General features: G+C 44.7%; 1 protein-coding gene across 6 annotated transcripts in view; it reads right to left on the bottom strand.

Moving 5' to 3' along the window:
- The window catches only part of pax2a (paired box 2a), a 177,098-nt gene that overhangs the window by 147,515 nt on the left and 7,378 nt on the right, over positions 1-22,205 (bottom strand). For all 6 annotated transcript variants that reach the window (XM_070865422.1, XM_070865423.1, XM_070865424.1 and 3 more), the window contains exons 4-5: positions 17,792-17,874; positions 11,615-11,737 (exon numbers count right to left, since the gene is read on the bottom strand). In XM_070865422.1, coding sequence (XP_070721523.1) covers positions 11,615-11,737; positions 17,792-17,874 — 206 coding nt within the window. The remainder of the gene's footprint in view (positions 1-11,614; positions 11,738-17,791; positions 17,875-22,205) is intronic.

Genomic DNA, 22,205 nt, shown 5'->3' with positions numbered 1-22,205 from the left:
GAATAAGGGGCTGCCCATTTAAAACTGAGATGAGGAGAAATTTCTTCTCTCAGAGGGTTGTGGATCTGTGGAATTTGCTACCTCAGAGAGCTGTGGAAACTGGGACATTGAATAAATTTAAGACAGAAATAGACAGTTTCGAACGATAAGGGAATAAGGGGTTATGGAGAGCGGGCAGGGAAGTGGATCTGAGTCCATGATCAGATCAGCCATGATTGTATTGTATGGCCTTCACCTGCTCCTATTTTGTATGTTCTTACATTCTTATATACCTGCATACTAACCTTTTGTGTTTCATGCACAAGGAAACCCAGGTCCCTCTGTATTGCAGCACTTGGCAATTTGTCTCCATTAAAATTATAATTTGCTTTTCTATTATTTCTGCCAAAGTGGATACTAAAGGGTATTTAATACTATGTACTTAATTCAGTGCAAAGCCAGTGTGCAAACTGCTAGGGGCCAAAATTGCTGAAGGCCCCCGCCCACCGAAGTACCACCCAAAGGATTGCCGATGGCCACCGTGGTACCTGATGGTACTCTGGGTGGGTTTTTCAGCAAAAAGGTCCTTGAAAGGGTGACTGGTGGCAAAAAAGGGACTTAGGCGTCGATCTGGGTGGCAGCCAGTGGGAGCGCTCATTCTCAGCGGCAAAGGCGCTTGTCGCCCAAGTGCCGCCGAGGATGGAGTCGGACCCACGGAGGGCCAAAGAGCTGCAAATAAAAAGCATCAAAAGAAACCCACCAGAAGACCTTCAGGGAGCCCCATCCAGGTGAGTCACTGTAAAGAAAAAAATTTAAAATTGTTTACTAACCTTTTTTTTCAGCTCTTCAGACTCACTGTCGGGGACAGACCAGCCTCTCGCAGCGGTCCACCCCTGTTCTGGCGCCGACTTCCGCCGACTCCCGCCCACACCAATCTGGCATCTCGACGGGCGGGAGGTCAGTTGCACCACTCAGCCGTCCGCTGACGTCAGTGGGTGGTTCCTGGCGGCTCTCCCCTCCCGCCCTCTCCACGCCAAATGGAAAGTGGCACTGGGCGGAACTCGAGGAGGAATGTTGGCGGCAGTGGGCGACAGTGGGCGGTAAGGCCATCAGTTTCGGATTTATTTAGGAATAGGACAAGGCCATTTCAAACCAAACCTTCCCACCCTGTCAGCATTAAATTGTTTCTTAAACTATCCAACTCTGCCCTTTCCTGATAATGCTCAAGCTCTGCCTGATTTCCCTTTTTAACACCGACCTTGGCAGCAAGGAGACAGCAGCAGAACATCGAGTGGTCTTACTCTGAGGTTGTGGAGCATTCACCATGATTAACAAGCTGCACAGGCCAGAAAAGTTCCAGGTTCAATCCCCCTATCTGCTCCAGGTTAGCTGTCTCAGTTATAGTGGCTCAACAATTGGGCTCAGTCACATAAATCAGCCAGGGTTCTCAGTTCTGATCACTAGGGTGCGTTTGGACATTGGACGTCGGCAGGATTGGGCTCAGCTCTGATGCTCCCTGCGGAGGAATAGCCGCTGACGCTCACCACCAAGATTCACATGTGACTAACAGCCAATAGGACACAGGCGCCCAGTGCCTGTGCAATTGTGGCCCAGCAAGGAATCAATTCCTGCAGGAGAGAGGGAAGAAAAGGTGGAGAAGAACATAGAGGAGCACTGACATCGTTTATCCCATCAGTGGCAGGAAGATTAGAATGTCCAGTGCCCAGTGGGTCTGACAAAACTCCGTTTAATTACAACAGCTTTCAATCTATTGTGGATGAAAAACGTTTGTTTTGTTTAAAAAAAATGTGCTGATTTCCCAATAAAAAGGAGGAAGCGATTGGGCTGACTGTGAATGACTCCTGCAGCTTTAATGGAACTACACTGCATTCCGCACAACACGGCCCTTTATAAGCACACAAAAACATGCTTTAATGAGAGGTGACTTACAGACAGCGTGATTCATACAGTTTCTATAGTAACCTTTTGAAGGTTCTGAGAGTGGTTTGGACCTCGCTAACTTCAGTGCCATCTCAAGATATTTGATTTCCCAAGTATCAGAATGAGCAGGAACCAAGAAAAAAAAATCTAAATAATAATCCCTAAGAAACAGCTGGACATATGTGAGAAGCTAGGCCTGCTGATTAAACCGAGATTCGGTGCACAGGCCAGTTAAAGCATTCAGTTTGCATCAGTGCGTAAAGGCTTCTAGTTAATACTGACTGCTATATCACTGGAATTGGTACAGTTGCCAATCCTCCAGGATTATCCTGAAGTCTCCAGGAATTGAAAATTAGTCCACAGGACACTGCTCCCAACATCCCGGGAGAAAAATCATAAAAAAGCAGTGTTTGCTTTAATTTCCTTTGAACACTTTTATTTATTAATAATAAAAATATTAATAAGTGGAGCAGAAAGGCTGTTTGACTGGGCAGTGGTTGGAGGTAGGAGATTATGTGTTGAAACCTCCAGGGATACATCCAACTGGAGTTGGTATCCTTAAACTGGTGCGAAGCAAACTTTCAAAACTTAATTGTTGTGCTCTTTAATGCCGGTGACCAGGAACGTCTCCCATCAGCGTTCCAGGATGTGGGCACTGGTGACTGGAGTTCTGTGCAAACATATAGTCAGCGACGAGGAGACAACAACGTAACTCAGTTCTGGCAACTTTGCATCACTCTAAACTAGTGTCACCAACTAGGGACGGACATATTCCTGGAAGTTTTATCACCTGACTTCTCTCCTCCAAACGCTCCTCCAGTCAAGCAGCCTTGTTCTCCCATCTCCACAATTTTTATAACGAATAAATTAAAGCATTCAAAGCGTCTCAACGCCTGTAAAATTTTGTGAAGTATTTGCTTCAAGGGTTCTTTGCTTAAGAATTCATAGCAGCACATTGTTATTAAGAACTAGTTGGTTTATTAGCAAAAGGTTTAACCACCATGCCACACACTACCAATTCATCCACCAGGCTCATAAGAACATAAGAACATAAGAAATAGGAGCAGGAGTAGGCCATTTGGCCCCTCAAGCCTGCTCCGCCACAGTAAGATCATGGCTGATCTGATCAAGGACTCAGCTCCACTTCCCTGCCTGCTCACAACCACCTGCCTCATCGTGGATCCCCTGAACACAACTGGCTGGGCTTTTATTGAGTCTTGTGAACATCACGTAACTGGCTAAGCCACTCCCAACTCAACAGCTCTACCAACCTGTGAGCATACTCACAGGTGCATACATGGCATCGCCCCAAAGCTTTTTCCCCCCAAGTTACTCACAGCAGTGTCCAGGAGATTAATCTTGAACTCCAGGGCAATCCTGGAGGGTTGGGAACCCTCTTCTAAACAGGAATCAGGTTCCAAGCAATCCCTATACAACAGACTCTTACTCAATGATAAAGCTCACCCTGAGGCGTGAGTGGGAAAGTCAACACAGCTACATAATAAGTAATCTTCACTCCGCTGTTTAAATGGTAACTTCACAAAATTATCATCACTCTGATGATGAAACAGAAACTCCATACATTCACACAGCGAGTAACCCTCACCTTACTGAATAAACAAGGTCTTGGTTTAAAGACAGCATTTACTAATCAACTGCAGCAAATGAAGAATATTTTTGGCTGTTCATTGTTGCTAATTACACACTGCATTAACCCACATCCCCTGCAAACAGTGAATCATTCTTGAAGATGCCAAATGGCAAGAAACCCTCTTATGTTGGGACTGCTGGAGAGGAAATCCAGTCTTCAAAGGGTTAATTGTTTCAAGAAAACAAAACCTGCTAAATGTCCCTTGTTTGGTCGCCACCTTTACATGTTGAATCACTAGCTGGGCTTCATAAGAGTGGATTTGTATTTATTTGTGAAAATGAGGTGTAATGTGTGTGTGAGAATGGCAATCTGTGGGCGTATTTGTATTTATCCAGTAGAGTCTATAAGGGGTAAAATTCAGCTTCGGCAGGGCTACAGAACACGCAGTAGCAGACCAGCCGTTCGTTATACAGCCCACACGATTTTCCTTTCAATTCGTGGTAATGGAAAGGAGGTCAGACGGGTTGTATAACAGCCGTAAAATCCGCTACTGCTCGTTTTGCACCGCTGTGAAAGCTGAATTTTACCCTTATGAGTATCTAAGTGTGAGAGTGTGAATGCGTGGCTGAGTCGGAGTGTAGAGCGAGTGCCTATGAATCAATCGGGTGGATCTTGACTGTGTGCAATCATGTCAAATGGGCGATAGCAACTCGGCAGCCCTTTTCACATCCCTCCCCATTTCTATTTCCATTGACGGAAATAGAAATAAAAATCGGGAGAGATGTATAATGGGCTGCTGAGTTGCTATCACGCCTTCTACTCTATCGCAGAAAGCCCAATGTGTGTGGGAGCTGGAATGTTGAGTGTGCATGTGTCTGTTCGAGGATGTCAGTCATTTTGTGTGTAAAAATATCAGTATATGAGTGAGCGGTCTTAATATGTGCATAGGTGTGTTTGTGCCCATATGTATTAGTGTAAACTGATGAGTGTGTGTCTGAGCACAAAAGGAGAAGTGCAGATTAATATCAATGTGTCGTTATGCAAGCATGAGTGATTGTGAAAATGGTAAAGAGGAGTCACTTTCTAAATTTTAATTCATTAGTACATTTTATTTATTTGCTGCCCATTATCTCTTCCCTCTTCCTTTCACCTCCCCTCCTCTCTTCTTGCCTCCCGACATGTGTGAATACAGTCTGCAAAAGGTTGAAGTGTTTTACCAAAAAAACAATGCTTACAACACGCACTTTGTTCTGCAGCCATCTTATTATATTGGATCGCAAGATGCGATGTGTAAGAGTGAATTTATATTTACTTATGAACACGAGATGTACTGTGTGAGTGAGAGTTTGCGAGAAAGAAAGACTTGCATTTCTATAGCACCTTGCATGACCTTATGATGTCCCAAAGCGCTTTACAGACAGCCAATAAAATACTTTTGAAGCGTAATCACTGTTGTAATGTAGGAAATGCAGCAGCCAATTTGCGCACAGCAAGATCCCACAAACAGTAATGGGATGATCTGATTTTATTTTAAAATGTTGATTGAGGGATAAATATTGGCCAGGATACTGGGGATAACTCTCCTGCTTTTCTTTGAAGTCATGGCCGTGGGATCTTTAATGTCCACCTGAGAAGGCAGACGAGGCCTCGGTTTAACGTCTCATCCGAAATCACATATGTTGGTGCATAGGCCACTTCCAATTAATTATTCATGTGTGAGTCGAAACAGTGAGTGTTGGCTATTTCACCATGGAAATAATTGCAAACTCAATCTTACGCCCAACGTATACACACACACACACACACACACACACGCACTCACACATATACACACATATACACACACAAACACACACATACACACACAACACACACACTCACACACATACACACACAAACACACACAAACACACATACACACAGTCATACACACATAAACACACACATTCAAACACATACACATTCACACACATGCACAATCATACACACACAAACACACACACACATACATACTCACACACACAAACACACACACAAACATACATACACACTCATACACACACATACACACACACACACATAAACACACACACACACACTTTCCAGCAGGAATCACTGGATAGGGATTGGGAAGGAATCCAGACTGATCTTTTATTTTCTGAATGACAAGCTTCATTGGCCAACACCGCTGGTTCTGCGTGTCGAAACATCGATGCCTGACACACACACAGCATTACCTCACTTGATTGTTGGCAGTTTTAAAAGTCTCGGGTTTAATTTTCATTTTGCTTGTAATTCCATGCTTTTAAAAAAAAAATTCTCAGTGCAATGTGAAAGTTCAGTGGCTTCGTAATCATAATAGCACTCAGCCCTGGGTCTGCATCAGGTTTCTATCCAGCTCATTTGTTGTTCTGTATGAATGTGTCGGAATTGATTGATTTTTGTATTTCTTTCTACTTATAATAATGTTTATTCAATAAAAATTAAAATGGAGAGCTGTGCTGTGTGAAGAGTCTATAATCTGTAAGGCTCGAGGCTAGAAAATCATTTCTTCTCCTTTCCCCTCTCTCCGAAATGGAGTGAAAGCATCTAACACATCACCAGTGCTTTCTGCGGCTGACCTGGGTGGCTTGCTACATCATCTTGACATGTAATTATCCTAACTCTTCTTAATCATTTCACCCAAGATTAATTGTATAAGACAACAGTGACAAAAGTGTAGGTCAGGCTTGTGAATGGAAACCCCTCTTTCTGTTCAATACGTGCTTCATTGAATCAATTAATAAACTTCACTGAAAAGGGAAGCAAGATTTTATTTTTTTTCGTGGGGGGTGTTGGTCGCTGTTACGCTCGGGTGGTTATGGGTTGGGGGAAGGGGGACGAGGCTGAATAGAATCTTCAGGGAATTCATTATACGATCTGCATAAGAAAGCTTTGGGTTTTTTTTTTGCTAGGTGTCTGTCTGTTGAATGTGCTCAGAGATTCTAATATCGCCAGAATCACACAGCCAGTTATTTTAAAATAGTTGAATGCCTGAGCCATTCCCTTCAGTTCCTCACCCACCCTGTTTCGTCTCCCCTACCACTCTACCCTCTGAACTCGTTCATCGGCCCAACTATTCCTTACATGGGATTACATCGGATATACGACACACAGACAGATTATTCGGCCTAACTAGTCCATGCCGGCGTTTATGCTCCACTCGAGCCTCCTCCCGTCTTTCCTTATCTAAATCTATCAACATAACCCTCTATTCCCTTCTCCCTCATGTACTTGTCCAGCCTCCCTTTAAATGCATCGATACTATTCGCTTCAACCACTCCCTGTGGTAGCGAGTTCCACATTCTCACCACTCTCTGGGTAAAAACGTTTCTTCTGCATTCCCGATTGGAATTCTTGGCGACTATCTTATATTGATGGCCTCTAGTTATGCTCTTCCCCACAAGTGGGAACATTCTCTCTGTATCCACTTCAGTAAGATGTTGCAGGCAGTCCTGACTGTTGCCCTCTCTGATGGTTGTCGGGAAATTGAGAGGCTTTTTGTCTTTCTCCTATTTTCTCCAATGGCCCCCTGAAGGCACAGATAATTACTCGGATATAATTTCACAGCCTTCCCCCTCCGCCCTCTTTGTCATCCGGTGCCCTACCCACGTCGCCAGTCTTTGTGGGTGAGCCTTGACGGTGAATGCGAGGCACATTATCTACCATGGGGAGCATCGCAGCTGATTCTGTCCTCACGCTCATCAGCATCCAGCACGGGAGGCATGTTCAAGAGCAGGAACCCTGGTTGATGTTCCCTCCGTTTGGGCCAGGGATGACACGACTCATTAAGCTCTCATGTGGGTTAAGCTTGAGTGGAGCATTAACACCAGCTTGGACTGGTTGGGCCGAGTGGCCTGTTTCTGTGCCGTATATCCGATGTAATCCTCTGTAATCCTATGTAATCGTGCCACAGTCCTGTCTGACATCAACGAACTCGGCACAGATCGGAAACCATAACTGAGACCTACCTGGTCCATGTGTGACTCAGTCACTGACTCAATGAGCAGCCCAAATGCCAACTGAGTCAAAAGTTCTCCTTGTGATTTACTAGTACAGAAAAAAACGCTGCCCAACTGTGGCAGGCAAATGGGAGTCACAAAGTCAACCTTAATTGTAACAGGATGATTATGTTCTGCAGAACGCAGTTATACTGACAAAACTCAGATTTAATCATAGCAGGCAAAATATATACTAATTGTGGGTAAACTCATGCCACGTAAGCAGGCTGAAGTGCCAGATGTCTCTGGGACTTGAAACCATAACAACAACTTGCATTTATATAGTGGTGTTAACAGGATAAAATATCCCAAGGCACTTCACAGGAGGGTGTTATCAAACCAAATTTAAGACCGAGCCACATAAGGAGATATTAGGACTAGTGATCAAAAGCTTGGTCAAAGAGGCAGGTTTTAAATAACATCTTTAAGGAGGAGTGAGAGGAAGAGAGGAGAGGTTGAGGGAGGGAACTCCAGAGTTTAGCTGAAGGCACGACCACCAATGGAGGGACGATGAAAATTGGGATGCACAAGAAGCCAGAATTGGTGGAATGCAGACTTCTCAGAGGGTTGTAGGGCTGGAGGGGGTTACAAGAGATCCATGGAGGGAATTATAAGAACAATAAGAACAATAAGAAATAGGAGCAGGAGTAGGCCACCTGCGGTACCCCACTAGTCACTGCCTGCCATTCTGAAAAGTACCCATTTACTCCTACTCTTTGCTTCCTGTCTGCCAACCAGTTCTCAATTCATGTCAGCACACTACCCCCAATCCCATGTGCTTTAACTTTGCACATTAATCTCTTGTGTGGGACCTTGTCGAAAGCATTCTGAAAGTCCAAATACAGCACATCAACTGGTTCTCCCTTGTCCACTCTACAAAAAATTACAGAAGATTTGTCAAGCATGATTTCCCTTTAAGAAATAGGAGCAGGAGTAGGCCATTCGGCCCCTCGAGCCTGCTCCGCCATTCAATAAGATCATGGCTGATCTGATCCTGGCCTCAGCTCCACTTCCCTGCCCGCTCCCTATAACCCTTTACTCCCTTATCGCTCAAAAATCTGTCTATCTCCACCTTAAATATATTCAATGACCCAGCCTCCACAGCTCTCTGGGGCAGAGAATTCCATAGATTCACAATCCTCTGAGAGAAGAAATTCATCCTCATCTCAGTTTTAAATGAGTGGAAAACAAGGAAGACAATTTTACAATCGAGGTTATCGACGAACAGACAGGTACCAGTCTGCCGGTAAGAGGTACCCTTCTCTGCGATCGTCACGCTACCTTAAACACTTTGGCACCTTAAATATATCAGCACAGTTGCAAGACTGTACAATGTTTTTAACACCATGATGAACCTGCTAGAGCGTACAGAATTACACTGTAATTATGCTGCCTCTGCTTTTTCTAAAATACATTGCATATCGCAATCGAGAGGATCCAAAACACCACAACATCTTAAAACAATACTTTATCTTATGTAACCAGGATACATATATCATCTTATTCAAAATAGAAATTATTGTTTCTGACAGCATTTTGAACAAGCTCTTGAATAAAATAATCAATGATCTTGAGTTATTAGAAGGCCATCAACGAGCTGAGATGATGACAGGGGTATTCTCCAAAATACAGACATGTTTTCTCCCAGCAACATCACACAATTTTCTAATTTAACTCATTTATGCCATAATTCACAGCTGCAGAACTCCCTAGCTCTCTGCATCCTTCTCTCTTCCTACAGTCAAACACCATTTTAAAATCCAAGCTTGCTGCCATCTTATTCCTATTTCTTGACTTCATTGGTCTTGTCCCTCAGTCCTTTCAGTCTTGTTGATGACCTGCACTGTGGCCCTTTGACCTATCACCTGGGCTGCTCCATACAACATAATGGAGAGAACTCAGCCCGTCACAACCTCTGCCACTCAAGTTGTGGAAGATCCCATTTTCGGAACCTTTGAGACCGAAGGAGCATTCTGAGCTCTGAGTGTAGCGGAAGGCGTTTGGAGATGCCAGGAATGCAGAGGCGTGAAACACTAGCAGTTCACAAGATTTGTCGTCAACATTTTATTTTCAACATTGTACCCTTTTGTCCCCTCCTGTCCTGAAGGTGCTGACTTAAGTCATAAGACATACTAGGCACAGGAGTAGGCCCTATGGCCACTCCTGTCAGCTCCACTATTCAATAACATCATGACTGATCATCGACATCAACTCCACTTTCTCCCCCGATCCCCATATCCCTTTATTCCCCTAGACTCCAGAAATCTTTCTAGCTCAGCCTTGAATATATTCAGAGACTCAGCATCCACAGCCCTCTGGGGCAGAGAATTCCAAAGATTCACAACTCTCGAAGTGAAGAAATTCCTCCTCATCTCTGTCTTAGATGGCTGACCCCTTATCCTGAGACTGTGACCCCCTAATTCTAGACACTCTAGCTGGGGGAAACAGCCTCTCATCACCTACTTGCGTTAACTGGTGCTGAGTGCCCTCCAGTATCATGGGTAAGCCTTGGCAGTAACTGTCGGCAGGTGGCCAGGTATGGGCATACCAGGACCGAGGCTGATCAAGACCTCCAATATCCAGTTTCAACAAGACTCATTGGATGGTGACCAGGACCAGACTAATGATGCCTTTCCTTAACTCAGGGTGCCTGCTCATAGTAGGCAACAGTTTCTATTGCAAACACCGTTGCGTCATTAATAGGACTTAATAAGGCAAGGTGTAAAAGGTACTTCTAAGTTTTCTTGGGTGATGCACAGTGGGGTTCACTGGTGTGATAATGTTTTACTTAATACATAGAATATATGGCACAGAAACAGACTATTCGGCCCAACCAGTCCATGCTGGCGTTTATGCTCCACTCGAGCCTCCTCCCATCTTTCCTCATCTAAATCTATCAGCATAACCCTCGATTCCCTTCTCCCTCATATGTTTGTCCAGCCTCCCCTTAAATGCATCGAAACTATTCGCTTCAACCACTCCCTCTGGTAGCGAGTTCCACATTCTCACCGCTCTCTGGGTAAAGACGTTTCTTCTGAATTCCCTAATGGATTTCTTGGTGACTATCTTATATTGATGGCCTCTAGTTATGCTCTTCCCGACAAGTGGAAACATTTTCTCTGTGTCCACTCTATCAAAACTTAATATGATGTTGTTGATTAATTTCATCTGCGCAAATCGTCATTCTTGATTACCGTGTTTCAAATTATGTTTAAAGACTAGTGAAACAATGGCACAAGAAATGCGTAATGTAACTTGTGTTCATTTACTTTGATATTCACATTTCGGAAGTTCAGGAGATAACCCTTTTGCAATTATAGAGTCATAGAATCAGAGAACAGTACAGCACAAAAGGAAGCCATTTGGCCCATCGAGTCTGGACAGCTCTTTCAAAGAGTTAGTCCTACCTTCCACGCTCTTTCCCTATATCCCTGCAATTATGTCTCCTTCAAGTATTTACCCAATTCCCTTTTGAAGGCTACCACTGAATCTGTATCCACCACCATATTCTTACACAATTCTTACAGAAAAGAAGTTGCACAACAGTTAACGCAATCTGCCAGCACCCAAAGGGTTGAATAACTCCTTTACTTTCTCTTTGAGCAGAGATCACACTGCCTGAGCAGATTTATCTCCTCACAAGACAGGGAATAAACTTAACTCCTTCACGGCTGCAACGCGCCAATATTCCCGCGCAAAAGCACCAACATGTGCTACCAACAGAAAGCGGGTGAGTTGGCACTATCACCCACCCAGCCCACGGGCAGCATCAGCTTGAAATTCCCCATTATGAGAACAACAGGCACCCCTGCACGGAGCTCCAACCGAGCAGCCTTAATGACCAACACCTCGCAGCCGATCGCATTACACAAACTCGATCGTGGAACCGAATTCTGCAATAAACATTAAACCCCATCTGCAGACTAGCTGAAGCCAACAGCCCGAACCGTGTGTAAACTAGAAGATGATTAGAGAGCAGATGGGCAGCACGCGGTCACAGTGCCAGAAACACTAGCTGCCCTACAGGTGACAGTACAAAGAGCTGTATCGTGTTCCCTCCTACCTTCATCTCGTTTCCTCTTGGCCTCTCCATTCGATCGTGGAATGCCCAGAATCCCGTTGATGGAGTAAGATCCCACGGGATCGTTGGATGCGGAGGATACAGGTGGAGAGTTTGTGCTGGGGACTGAAAGGAATCAATTTTATTTTATTTTTCTAAAGTTGCACAGCACTCTCAACACTTTAACCTGTTTGTGCTCTACAACCTGCTTTGGCAAAGCCAGCTGAGCGTGTAATGGTTATAAACGAGAATGAGCAACGTTCTATAACACTCATAAACCAAGAAGCTAATCAGCATGGAGTATAACCAAAAATAATCCGCGTATTGCCAAGTGGGATAGGAGCATCTCCTGATGTAATGTTAAGAGAAACAGGCCAAGAGGTTTCAGATACAGAGTTAACTGATGGTTAGTTGGATAGCGTTTAGGGGCTTCAGTTATGCTCAGTGCCGCTGAGTTAGTGGGAGTGGACAGGGGGCAAAAATCAGCCAGGGTACCCACCCCCGCCTGATTGCTGTCCAGTGACCTCTCCTGGAAAATGCATGTAGGTGAATGCTGAGTGAGGATAGGATCGGATTCGGCTGTGATACCTTCCAGAGATGAATAGCCGGCCAATACTCACTGTCAAGGCTCAGACGTGAATAAAGGCCACTCGAGCAAGGTATTGGAGGGCAGCTGGTTCCCCAGAGATCTGCAGCCCACTGAGAGGAAACATCTGGTGGGAACGGGGAGACAAAAGTGGGAAAAAAAACAATTGTAATTAAAAAGAAATTACGTCATTTCAGTCTGTACATTGAATCTCTGACAATCAAACTGAAATATTATAATTAATAACGGTTTGAAGCAAACAATATTTAATTGGGCTTCAGAGAAACAACCGCTTTTACCCTTTGCAGTGAATCTTCAGGCAATCTAATAACAACAACAACTTGTGTTTATATAGCACCTTTAACATAGTAAAACATCCCAAGGTGCTTCTCAGGAGTGTTTTAAGACAAAACATATACATTTAACACTGAGCCACATAAGAAGAAATTACGGCAGTGAAGAGGTAGATTTTAAGGAGCATCTTAAAGAAGGAAAGAGAGGTAGAGAGGTGGAGAGGTTTAGGGAGGGAGTTCCAGAGCTTGGGGTCCAGGCAGCTGAAGGCACGGCCATCATGGTTGAGCGATTATAATCAGGGATGCTCAAGAGGGCAGTATTTGAGGAGTGCAGACGTCCCGGGGGGGTTCTGAGGCTGAAGGAGATTTTAGAGATAGGGAGGGGCGAAGGCCATGGAGGGATTTGTGAACGAGGATGAGAATTTTGAAATTGAAGCATTGTTTAACCGGGAGCCAATGTACGTCAGCGAGCACAGGGGTGATGGGTGAGCGGGACTTGGTGCGAGTTAGGACATGGGCTGCCGAGTTTTGGATGACCTCAAGTTTACTTAGGGTAGATTGTGGGAAGCCAGCCAGGAGTGCTTTGGAGTAGTCAAATCTAGAGGTAACAAAGGCATGGATGAGGGTTTCAGCAGCAGATGAGCTGAGGCAGGGGCAGAGATGGGCGATGTTACGGAGGTCGAAATAAGGACATTAAGAGCAGCAGTGTTCATTCAGGTGGACCCCCTATGTTCATGGGTAAAACAATTTTCTCCCTAGCCCTGGATGGTTACAGTGACACTGGAGGTCCTCCTGTACCTGGCCCATGTGGCCACGCTTACATGTGTGAGTCCAGGCAGTGAATGTGGAGCCCTGGCTCATTTTGCACCTCCCTAGCCCAAGGTGCTCTAATTCAGTCCATCAACAAACGCGTCGTGGACCAGCAATGAATTAACCAGCAATAAATCTGCATGACTCAGTCTTCCACCGGGTTGTACAACCACCCATGGAAGCCACTGACCGAGCATTTGGCTGCGATGCATTCCAGAGGTGAATAGCCGGCCGATACTCACTGTCACGGCTCAAGCATTTGAATGAAGTAATGGGCTCACCCCACTTTCGCAAGGTGCCAGAGAGCTGCTGATACCTGTGAAAGTATGGCCCAGCGTTAGCCAGTGTCTGTGGGAAGGAGGGGAGGGGGGAGGGAGGGGTGGAGTGAACAGGAGGATACTGAGTGGGGGAGGGGTGGGGGATGGAAAGTCTCCCTTAACGGACAGCTCTGGTTGGAAATGCACTGAAGCCTGCGACGAATAACTTTGTTTTTCTATCACCCTCACGCACTGGTTCAGAGAAAGATGCCCCAGCCAGTGCTAACCTCGACTTAGGTTACAACTGCAAGGGAATTTTTTTTTTAAGCAAGACCACATTCAGTGGCCTAAACATATGGCATAAAGTGCAGCAAAAGCAATTAACTAATTATCAATAATTAATTAATAGGCAACATTTGACATAATCACAACTGGAGCATGGTGGTAATATAAGCATGTCTGTGCAATTGTGTCGTATCACTGAACAGGTTAAATTTACACAATGTCTGCTTGTTGTCACCTTCTTTCTCTCTCTCTCTCTCTGTCTCTCTGCAGGTCTATGAGCAGCTATGACCCTACTGTGGTATCTTTTGCAAACTCCGATTTTCAGGATCCATCAAGTGCCAGTTGGTGAAGGCAAATCTTGGAGGCACTGGTCTGGGAGCAGGGGCTGCTGACCAAAGTGAGAGGCAAATCGGCCTGGCCAAACGTAGGCCAGCCAACAGCAGCAGCAGAATAAGGATGGGAGACAGCGCCAGAACCACCCGACTGCATAAGGCAGCCATTTACTTTCCCCTTTGTTCCCGCAGGCACGGGACAAAGCTACCTCAGCAGCTGGCGCGCTCTGCCTCCAGAGTCAGGACTGCGATGTAATGGGGCATCAGAGTCTGCCAGGCCACTGTCCGATCAACTGATTCCTCCCGAGCTGCCTCTGACCTCTCACTCGATGCTGCCAAGTTCATGTTGAGGCTGCTGACTGGCCCCAACCTCAGTGAACTTGCTTTATTTTAAAACACGCCACACAAAATAGAGGCCAGAAGTGAGTGGTTGTGATATTGGCAGATAAACATTTGTGTATGATGTTGCTCTATCAGAGTAACCCAGTGTGTTAATGCATTTAGTTAAAAGAGCAGACATAGGCATTTGACATGAATGTGTTCAACTTGTGTACAGTTTTTTATATATATATATGCATGTGTGCATAATATATGTGTGTGTATAATATATGTGTATGTACATTATGTGTATATATGTATATGTACGTATGTGTATATATGTGTGTATAATGTTTGTAGTGCATATATATGTGTATATTATATATATATGTATGTATGTGTATATATGTGTGTCTATGCATTTATGTGTAGTGTGTGCATGTATATATATATATAACATATCTTGCATTATACAATATGACTAAAAACAGTAGTGTGACTGACAAGTGAAACAATCAGTCTGTCTTCAGTTACAGGCTGCTGTATTGCTGTATTGTTCAAATAGATCTGTGTGATCTTGCCGTCAGTAACTGCTCCATTTTGTGGGAGTGTATGCACGGCGTCTCACTGTGTTGTAACTGTAAAATTACACCAATTACCCCGGCCAAGATAATCTACAAATCTTCCCAGTAGGAGCGCCGTCTGTGAAAACAAGTGTGAAGTGATCGGGACTCCCAGCTTTAAATTCTGCAGACCCTCGCCATGTTCATCAGGAATCACCCCCTGTCCAGACAGTTAACTCCCACCATCCCCTGGCTGCACTGACCTTGAATTCCTCTGCGTACAAACATCCCTCAAGGGCCCACTGGATAAAGGCACTGACTAATGTCGTACTGAGCCATGCAGACCAGGTCTCAGGTTGGACTACTGGTCTGCCCTTTGGGTCAAGTAATGTCAGACAAGGCTGGGTAGGGGTCCTGCAATCTATCCTATCATTCTTCAGCTGGCAAAGGGGAAACTAAGCCAGGGTTCCTGCTCCCAATCACTGACCTCTACCGCAGTTAAGAGGGTGAGGACGGGTTCAGGCTCGGCTGTGATGGCCTCCATGGTTAGTCAGCCTGCAGACACTCATGGCCTCGGCTCATTTTGGGCCACTGAGTGAAGTACCGAGGGTTTCAGTGGAGCTGTACCCCAGCCACAGGGCGCCTCTACAGGGGAGGAGGGAAGGAACTGTGTGGGTGGGTGGGGGTTGGAATGAATAACCATACTCTACCAGAGGGGTAATTCCACGGCTAAACCAGGGCATTAGCTGCCACCTCCCCTTGTGCTCACCAAGGAGCACGCTATACCAGATGGTTAATTTTTGCAACCCCTAGTTTGGTTGATCTATACTCCTCTACTCGAGCAGATGGCTGCTTTTGATGTTGAAATATAGCAGTCTCTACGCCTGGATTGATAAACTCCAAACATAGAATATTTGCCTGAATTATTAAATTCAAATTGGGGGATAATCTAATGTTTACAAATGAAGAAGAGACATGGGGTGAGTGGCCCTTTCATTTTTGAGATCTGGGCATCATGCTGTCCTTTCACTTCAGGGACTCGACATTTCAATCACGGCCAGGGAGAGAGGGTTAAAATTTCCTCTAATAACTGTACAAAATGTGAATCCACAACAGTAACCTCCCCATTGTTCACCATGAATTGGCAATTTCATTCAAGTGGTCACAAGGACGGTGGGTGTGAGAAATGGAATATGTCCCACTGGTACAGAAAGTGCTGCTGGCAGCTTAGTACATCTAGGAACATCCTTAGCTCCAGGTTAGACCCACTAACTTGCACCAGTAATATCTGTGGGAATTCTCCTGATCTCCCGCCTGAATTTTGCTGGAGGATCGGTGGAATGCCAGAGAAGCTGTGTCAACAGCCATTTGCACCAATCCTCTGTGGTTTCTATTGGCTACGGTGAGTGATCAGCAGAACTCCCACAGAAATTCTACCCCATAGTCTAGACTGACGCTCCAGTGCAGTGCGGAGGGAGTGCTACATTGTCAGAAGTGCCGTCTTTTGAATGAGACATTAAACCGAGACCTTGAATCCTGTTCAAGATACTGCGGCAGTATCTGAGGGAGCTCTAGCCAAGATTCAACCCTCAACTGATCATTAATCTCACTGCTGTTTATGGCAGTTTCCATTGGCAAAATGGCCACCACATTCACCTATATTGTAACAGCTACTGCACTTCAAAGTAATTTATTGAATGCAAAGTGCTTGGATAAGTGTTATATGAATACAAGACTTTTTGTTCTCGATGACCACAAGACAATCACAATTTAATTTTAATTGTAAAATGCAAAAATATAATGACTGGCTTTTAAAAGCTAAAGGGCCATGCAGTATTCATAGGGTTAAATGCATCCTGTTTGTACAAAGCAATTGGGTATCTTTGTGCATTTAAGAGTTAAGGCCATTTTTACAGGGGATATGTTTTTCAGATAGCTGGATATATATTAAAGCATATCTTTGAAACATTGTGTATTGATGGCTCTTGCTAACTTTCCTGGCCTGTTTAGATATTTTTCTTTTTAAATGAATCACATATTTTCATTATAAAGTATCAATGTCAGTTTTGAATCATAGAACACAGCACAGAAGGAGGCCATTCAGCCCATCATGCCTGTGCCAGCTCTTTGAAAGAGCGATCCAATTAGTCCCATGTACTTGCCTTTTCCCTGTAGCCCTGCAAATGTTTTGCCTTCAATTATTCATCCAATTCTCTTTTGAAGTTTAGGATTGAATCTGTTCCCACTGCCCTTTCAGGCAGTGCATTCCAGATCCCCAAAAAATCTTCTCACTTCCCCTCTGCCTATCACCTTAAATCTGTGTCCTCTGGTTACCAACCCTCCTGTCACTGCAAACAGTATCTCCATATTTACTCTTATCAAAACCCTGTGTGATTTTGAACACCTCTGTTGAATCGCCCCTTAACCTTCTCTGTTCCGAGGAGAACACTCTCAGAGTCTCCAGTCTCCCCGTGTAACTGAAGGCCTGCATCCCTGGTACCATTCTGTCAAAGCTCCTCTACATTCTCTCTAAGTCCGTGCCATCCTTCCTAAAAGTGTGGTGCCCAGAATGGTTTCACACACACACATACAACGTGCGCAGGCAAACGGCGCAACTCTGCTCTGCAATTCTGGTAAACATAAACGGCAGAGCCAGAAAGCATAGGTTCTTGGCCGTGAAAAGGGGATAAATTTGACACATGTGAAATGCTTAGCGTTTTCTGCTTTCTCGCTTACCTATTGTGTGACCTGCAGTGACTGCTGTCGCTGGTCCATCCGGTGAGGGGTGGAAAGGCTGCTGCACTTTGGTACGAATGATCCTGCAAATAAACCATGAAATCACATCAATTCACCTCAATGATCAGGGCGACTGACTCTACCTGGCCGCGGCTAATCTAGTTGTCTGGCGTGTAAGAAGCCGAGGCTCCCCAGGCAGAACTCCCAACGTCAAGGCTGCGTGAGGCGCCTGGTGCTGGGCGAAAGGGGATGTGATTTAATTGATCCGAGGCTGAAGAAAAGTTGGGAATTAGTTGCAAGCCAAGTAATGCAAATGGAAAGCTATAAATTATTTGTGACAGGAATGCAATAGTGCTGTAATGCTGCTCGCGAGCCTTGTCCTATCACAGGATCCCCTGTACTAATGACACTTTGAAAGGGGTTCGCTCCCAATGAATTTTAAACTGATCGTGTGCGGTCTGGAGCTTTGAACACCGAACAAATGTTATCATCTGAGCAAAGAAAGGGCGACTATAGCGACATTGCTACTTGATTCTGAAAGATAACAGGCATCCTACAGTCATGCAAAAAGTTATCTTTTTATGCCGCGATTTATTCCAGCAATTCTTGTTCTAAAATAATTTTTTTTATGGGAAATATAAAAGCTTATTTCTCACAGCGTTTGGCGCAATAGATTGTAAAACCATCCCGTTAATAATTAAACGGGGGGTGGAATCAAAATGTGTAAAATCCTGTTAAAATCCTCCCTTCTCAATGAAAGAGTTTGGGGATTTGTAAATTAATTAACGCAAGACAGAGACGCACTAATGTTTCGTTAACTAGTGGCACATCCTTTGTAGCAGGCCCGCCATTGTCGCCGCCTCCCAGCCTCTCTCTCCTTTCCTGTCCCTTCCCCTCCCCAAGGCATTGACTGTCACTCAGGGACGGGACCCTTTGGTCCCGTGCGCCTTCCGTTTTTGTCGACCCACTGGCCGTGCTTCAATGCGCGACCCTTGGCGGTGAATGTCACACCGGACTATTCGGCCACGGGGGGTTCACCGCCCTGCCTTGTTGCCCTGCCCTCGAGGGGACGCGCGCACTGTCCGGTGCGGGGCATTGCGATCAGGTTGCTGTCCCTTGTTGCTAGCCCAGGGCCAACTGAGGTAGCCCCTACCCATAGCCGTTTGTCTTGAGGTCGGCTAACACACCACAGCAGTTATACAGAACCCTTTTTACCAGCGGAGCCATGGGGAGAGCTCACTTTAAATACATTCTCCTAAACTCTGTTTCCTCAGTAATGTTTTAAAGCTGACTTTTTTTTCCCCCTCCATGTTACTGCGTGACCTCTAACACTTGGTATCCCTACTAGGAGTTCATATAAAAACAAGTCAATATACATCAAACACTCATTGATTTTAATGGCCACAAGATCGCCCACAATCTCCCTAGTAATGTCCTTGGGGCTACACGACGAAAGCTACAGGACTTATCAAAAAACATGTATCAATAGTTTATTTGGATTTTCAAATTCCTCCATAACTGTTATTTGACCTATTGACTCGCGCCAGCCACATAAATTCACCGACTTTATTCGGAATCCATGTCCTGGATATTGAATAAACAATTTAGAAGGGTGAATTAATGAGCTGGCTGTTGTGCAAAATTCCCTGAAGAAATATTAAAATTGCTTTGAGTCGGGATCAATAGCATCGAAAGAAGGACTTGTTTTTTTTTAATGGCCACCAGCCGCTCGGTTCTAATTCCTGACTGCAATGCTACAACAGACTGAGGTCTTGCCTAGTTGTAATCTTTAAAAATTCATGCAGGGAGAGCGTTTAACTACAATGTGTACTTGCCAATGTAATGATCTGAGATAATCGGTGTATATTGAATTAAAAGCCAACACTGCAAAGCAACGCCCTTTCATTAAGACGGAAAAAAAATACATTTAATTGTATTTCTGCATTCTAATCTTCTGTATAAACACCAGCCCCCGCAGACAATTTCTCTCAACCCCACTCCAATGTAATTGAAGCTGAAAACTTTTACAGACGTTCTCTAATGCGATTAATCCACACTTAGAATGTATCACACACGTATGTTGGAAGCTGGTCGAATCGCCCTTATGAGCGACCACGGTGCACGAAATGAATTTTTCCCAACCGTATTTTTTTTTAAACACAGACTGAAATTTCCCGTGAAACGCTGCCCCGGATCTCCAACGATCTCATTAAAATGTAATGCTGAGGCCAGCACTAAAGAGCGGAACACTCCAAGCAAAGTTCATTGCTACAGCCCAGTTTGTGCCATCGCACTCTCTCTCTCGCTCCCTTCCACATTCCCTTCTTCCACGCACAAGCTCCTTCGAAATGCACCTTGTTGCAACTCAGAATAAACAACGCTAAAAACGGGTTGCATTTTCAAATAGGATTGTTTCTTTTTAAACTTATTTTTTTAGCACAGCCAATCTCAGTGACTGTTTTAACGTTTGGAATTTAAGCGAGAAAGGAACAAGAAAAGCAATGCTTTTTTGAAAGGTTGCAAGGGCTCGGGATTATTGCGAGTTTAACGACGGTCTGATAGCGGAGGAGAGACAGCGAAAGCCCGGGTGGGTGGCTCCAGGCTCGGCTGGTGAGGGAGGGGAGTTTGCACTTTACTGTGCACCCAAGGGTACAAAATGCCAGACTAAAATCAGGAGCAATCCCCCTGCAAAAATAAGTGTTGGAGCACTGTTGTTTAAAACACCTGTTAGACACTTGAAGGAAGCGCAACTTGCAGACACGGAAATAAATAGAATTGATTTTTTCCCCATCTCTGTACAAAAGCGGATCTATTGTACTAGTTTTAATCTAATCACAGACGGATATTTTCCGTCACGGGTCTGAGGTGCACACTAAACCCGTTCCCTGAGAGCTGACATTGTTCACTAACTACTGCTAGTTTCTATTTTACCCTGTGTGAGAGTTGAGGAGAAGCTGGGGCAATTAGGGCACAGTACTTCCGACTGGACCTTTTACATCTGCACTTCTTCAAGAATGGAAATCAGAGGCAAGGGGCAATTTATTTATCTTCCCCCAATTTCTACTTCCGCCAGTTGCACGCAGAAACAAAAAATTAAAACCTTCTATTGTCCTTCTGTGAAGCGCCTTGGGGCGTTTTACTGCATTAAAAAAGGCGCTATATAAATGCCAGTTGTTGTAAAAGTGTGGATTTACCAAGGTAGAAATTGAAACTATTGTAGATCAAATTCTGTGTGTGTATCAAAATGTAAGGAGTTCCTTTCGCTTAAATTGTCGGTGTGATGATATTAGTAGACTATCAGAAGACGCTGAATGGTTGACTATTTCGGTTGGGTGAGATGTCTGCAGATTAATCAAAGGCTACCGACCCACAGATCAGAAGACCCAGGGAAAAGGGGAACTCAATCTCCAATGTTCCAGATTTTAAATCTGGGCCGGACTGGTCTGAAATCCTTCTCGCCTACTCAGAAGATTTCTAAACACTTCAGTAAAGGTTTGTCTATTTGTCCAATTTCAATAATTTCGGAATGAAATCCGCTGAACTGTGTTAGTAGATCTGGGTTAAAATCATACTTCAGATTCTGCTATTAATTCGGAGAGATTACGGGGCCGGTGTCAGAGGCTGTGAAAGCTATCTTTTCACATGCAAGGAAAAACATGCATTCTAAAAGTTGTCAGTCTATATTCGTATCAGCAGAAATAGTTTGCGGCTGGTGGGGAATAGTTTGGCGGGTTTTACGGTGGAGATGTGTGTGCTAGGGTCGGAGTGAGCTGGCGGGTTTTCAGTGCGAATGTAGAGGCGCGGTGTGCGGTTTCACGTGGTTGAACCTCACTCTGAACTTAAGACAAAGTGTGCATTCACAGAACAAGCCATCTCCATTACTGTTAAACATGTTTGCATTCCTCCAAGATCCCAAATTCGCTATTCCGGCCGGCTAAAGCTTTTTTTTAAAGCGATGGGAAGTAAAGAGAGAACAGAGAGAGAGAGAGAGAGCAGAGTGAGAGAGGAGAGTGAGATAGATAGAGAGAGAGAAAACAGAGAGAAAAGGAGCGAGTGAAAGGAGAGAGAAACAGAGAGCAAGAGAATAGAGAGAGAAGAGACAGACATACAGATAGAGAAGGTACAAGGGATTGCTTTGCGGAGATTATTTTTTTCTTCGGTAGAATAAGTTTTCAATTTAGCCATCTCAAATATACAACAATAATGAATGGACCCAAATTATCCGGTGTGCCTTTGAGAAGCGACTCTGTAGATTCTAGTCGAGGAGCTCTGCGTTTGTCTGGGCTCGGCCTTATTTCGGCAAACTTTCTCTGGCACAGCCCTTCCCGTGTTCCCACAGCCCACGCCGACCCACCCAACCCGTTTATTTATGGGTAAATTCCCCCCGGTGGTGGTTACAGGGGACCCATTCGCA

The sequence above is a fragment of the Pristiophorus japonicus genome, chromosome 22, assembly GCF_044704955.1.
Source record: "Pristiophorus japonicus isolate sPriJap1 chromosome 22, sPriJap1.hap1, whole genome shotgun sequence".
Taxonomy (NCBI): Eukaryota; Metazoa; Chordata; class Chondrichthyes; family Pristiophoridae; genus Pristiophorus; species Pristiophorus japonicus.
The sequence above is the reverse complement of the archived record's forward strand: the minus strand, read 5'-3'. Positions and strand labels throughout refer to the sequence as shown.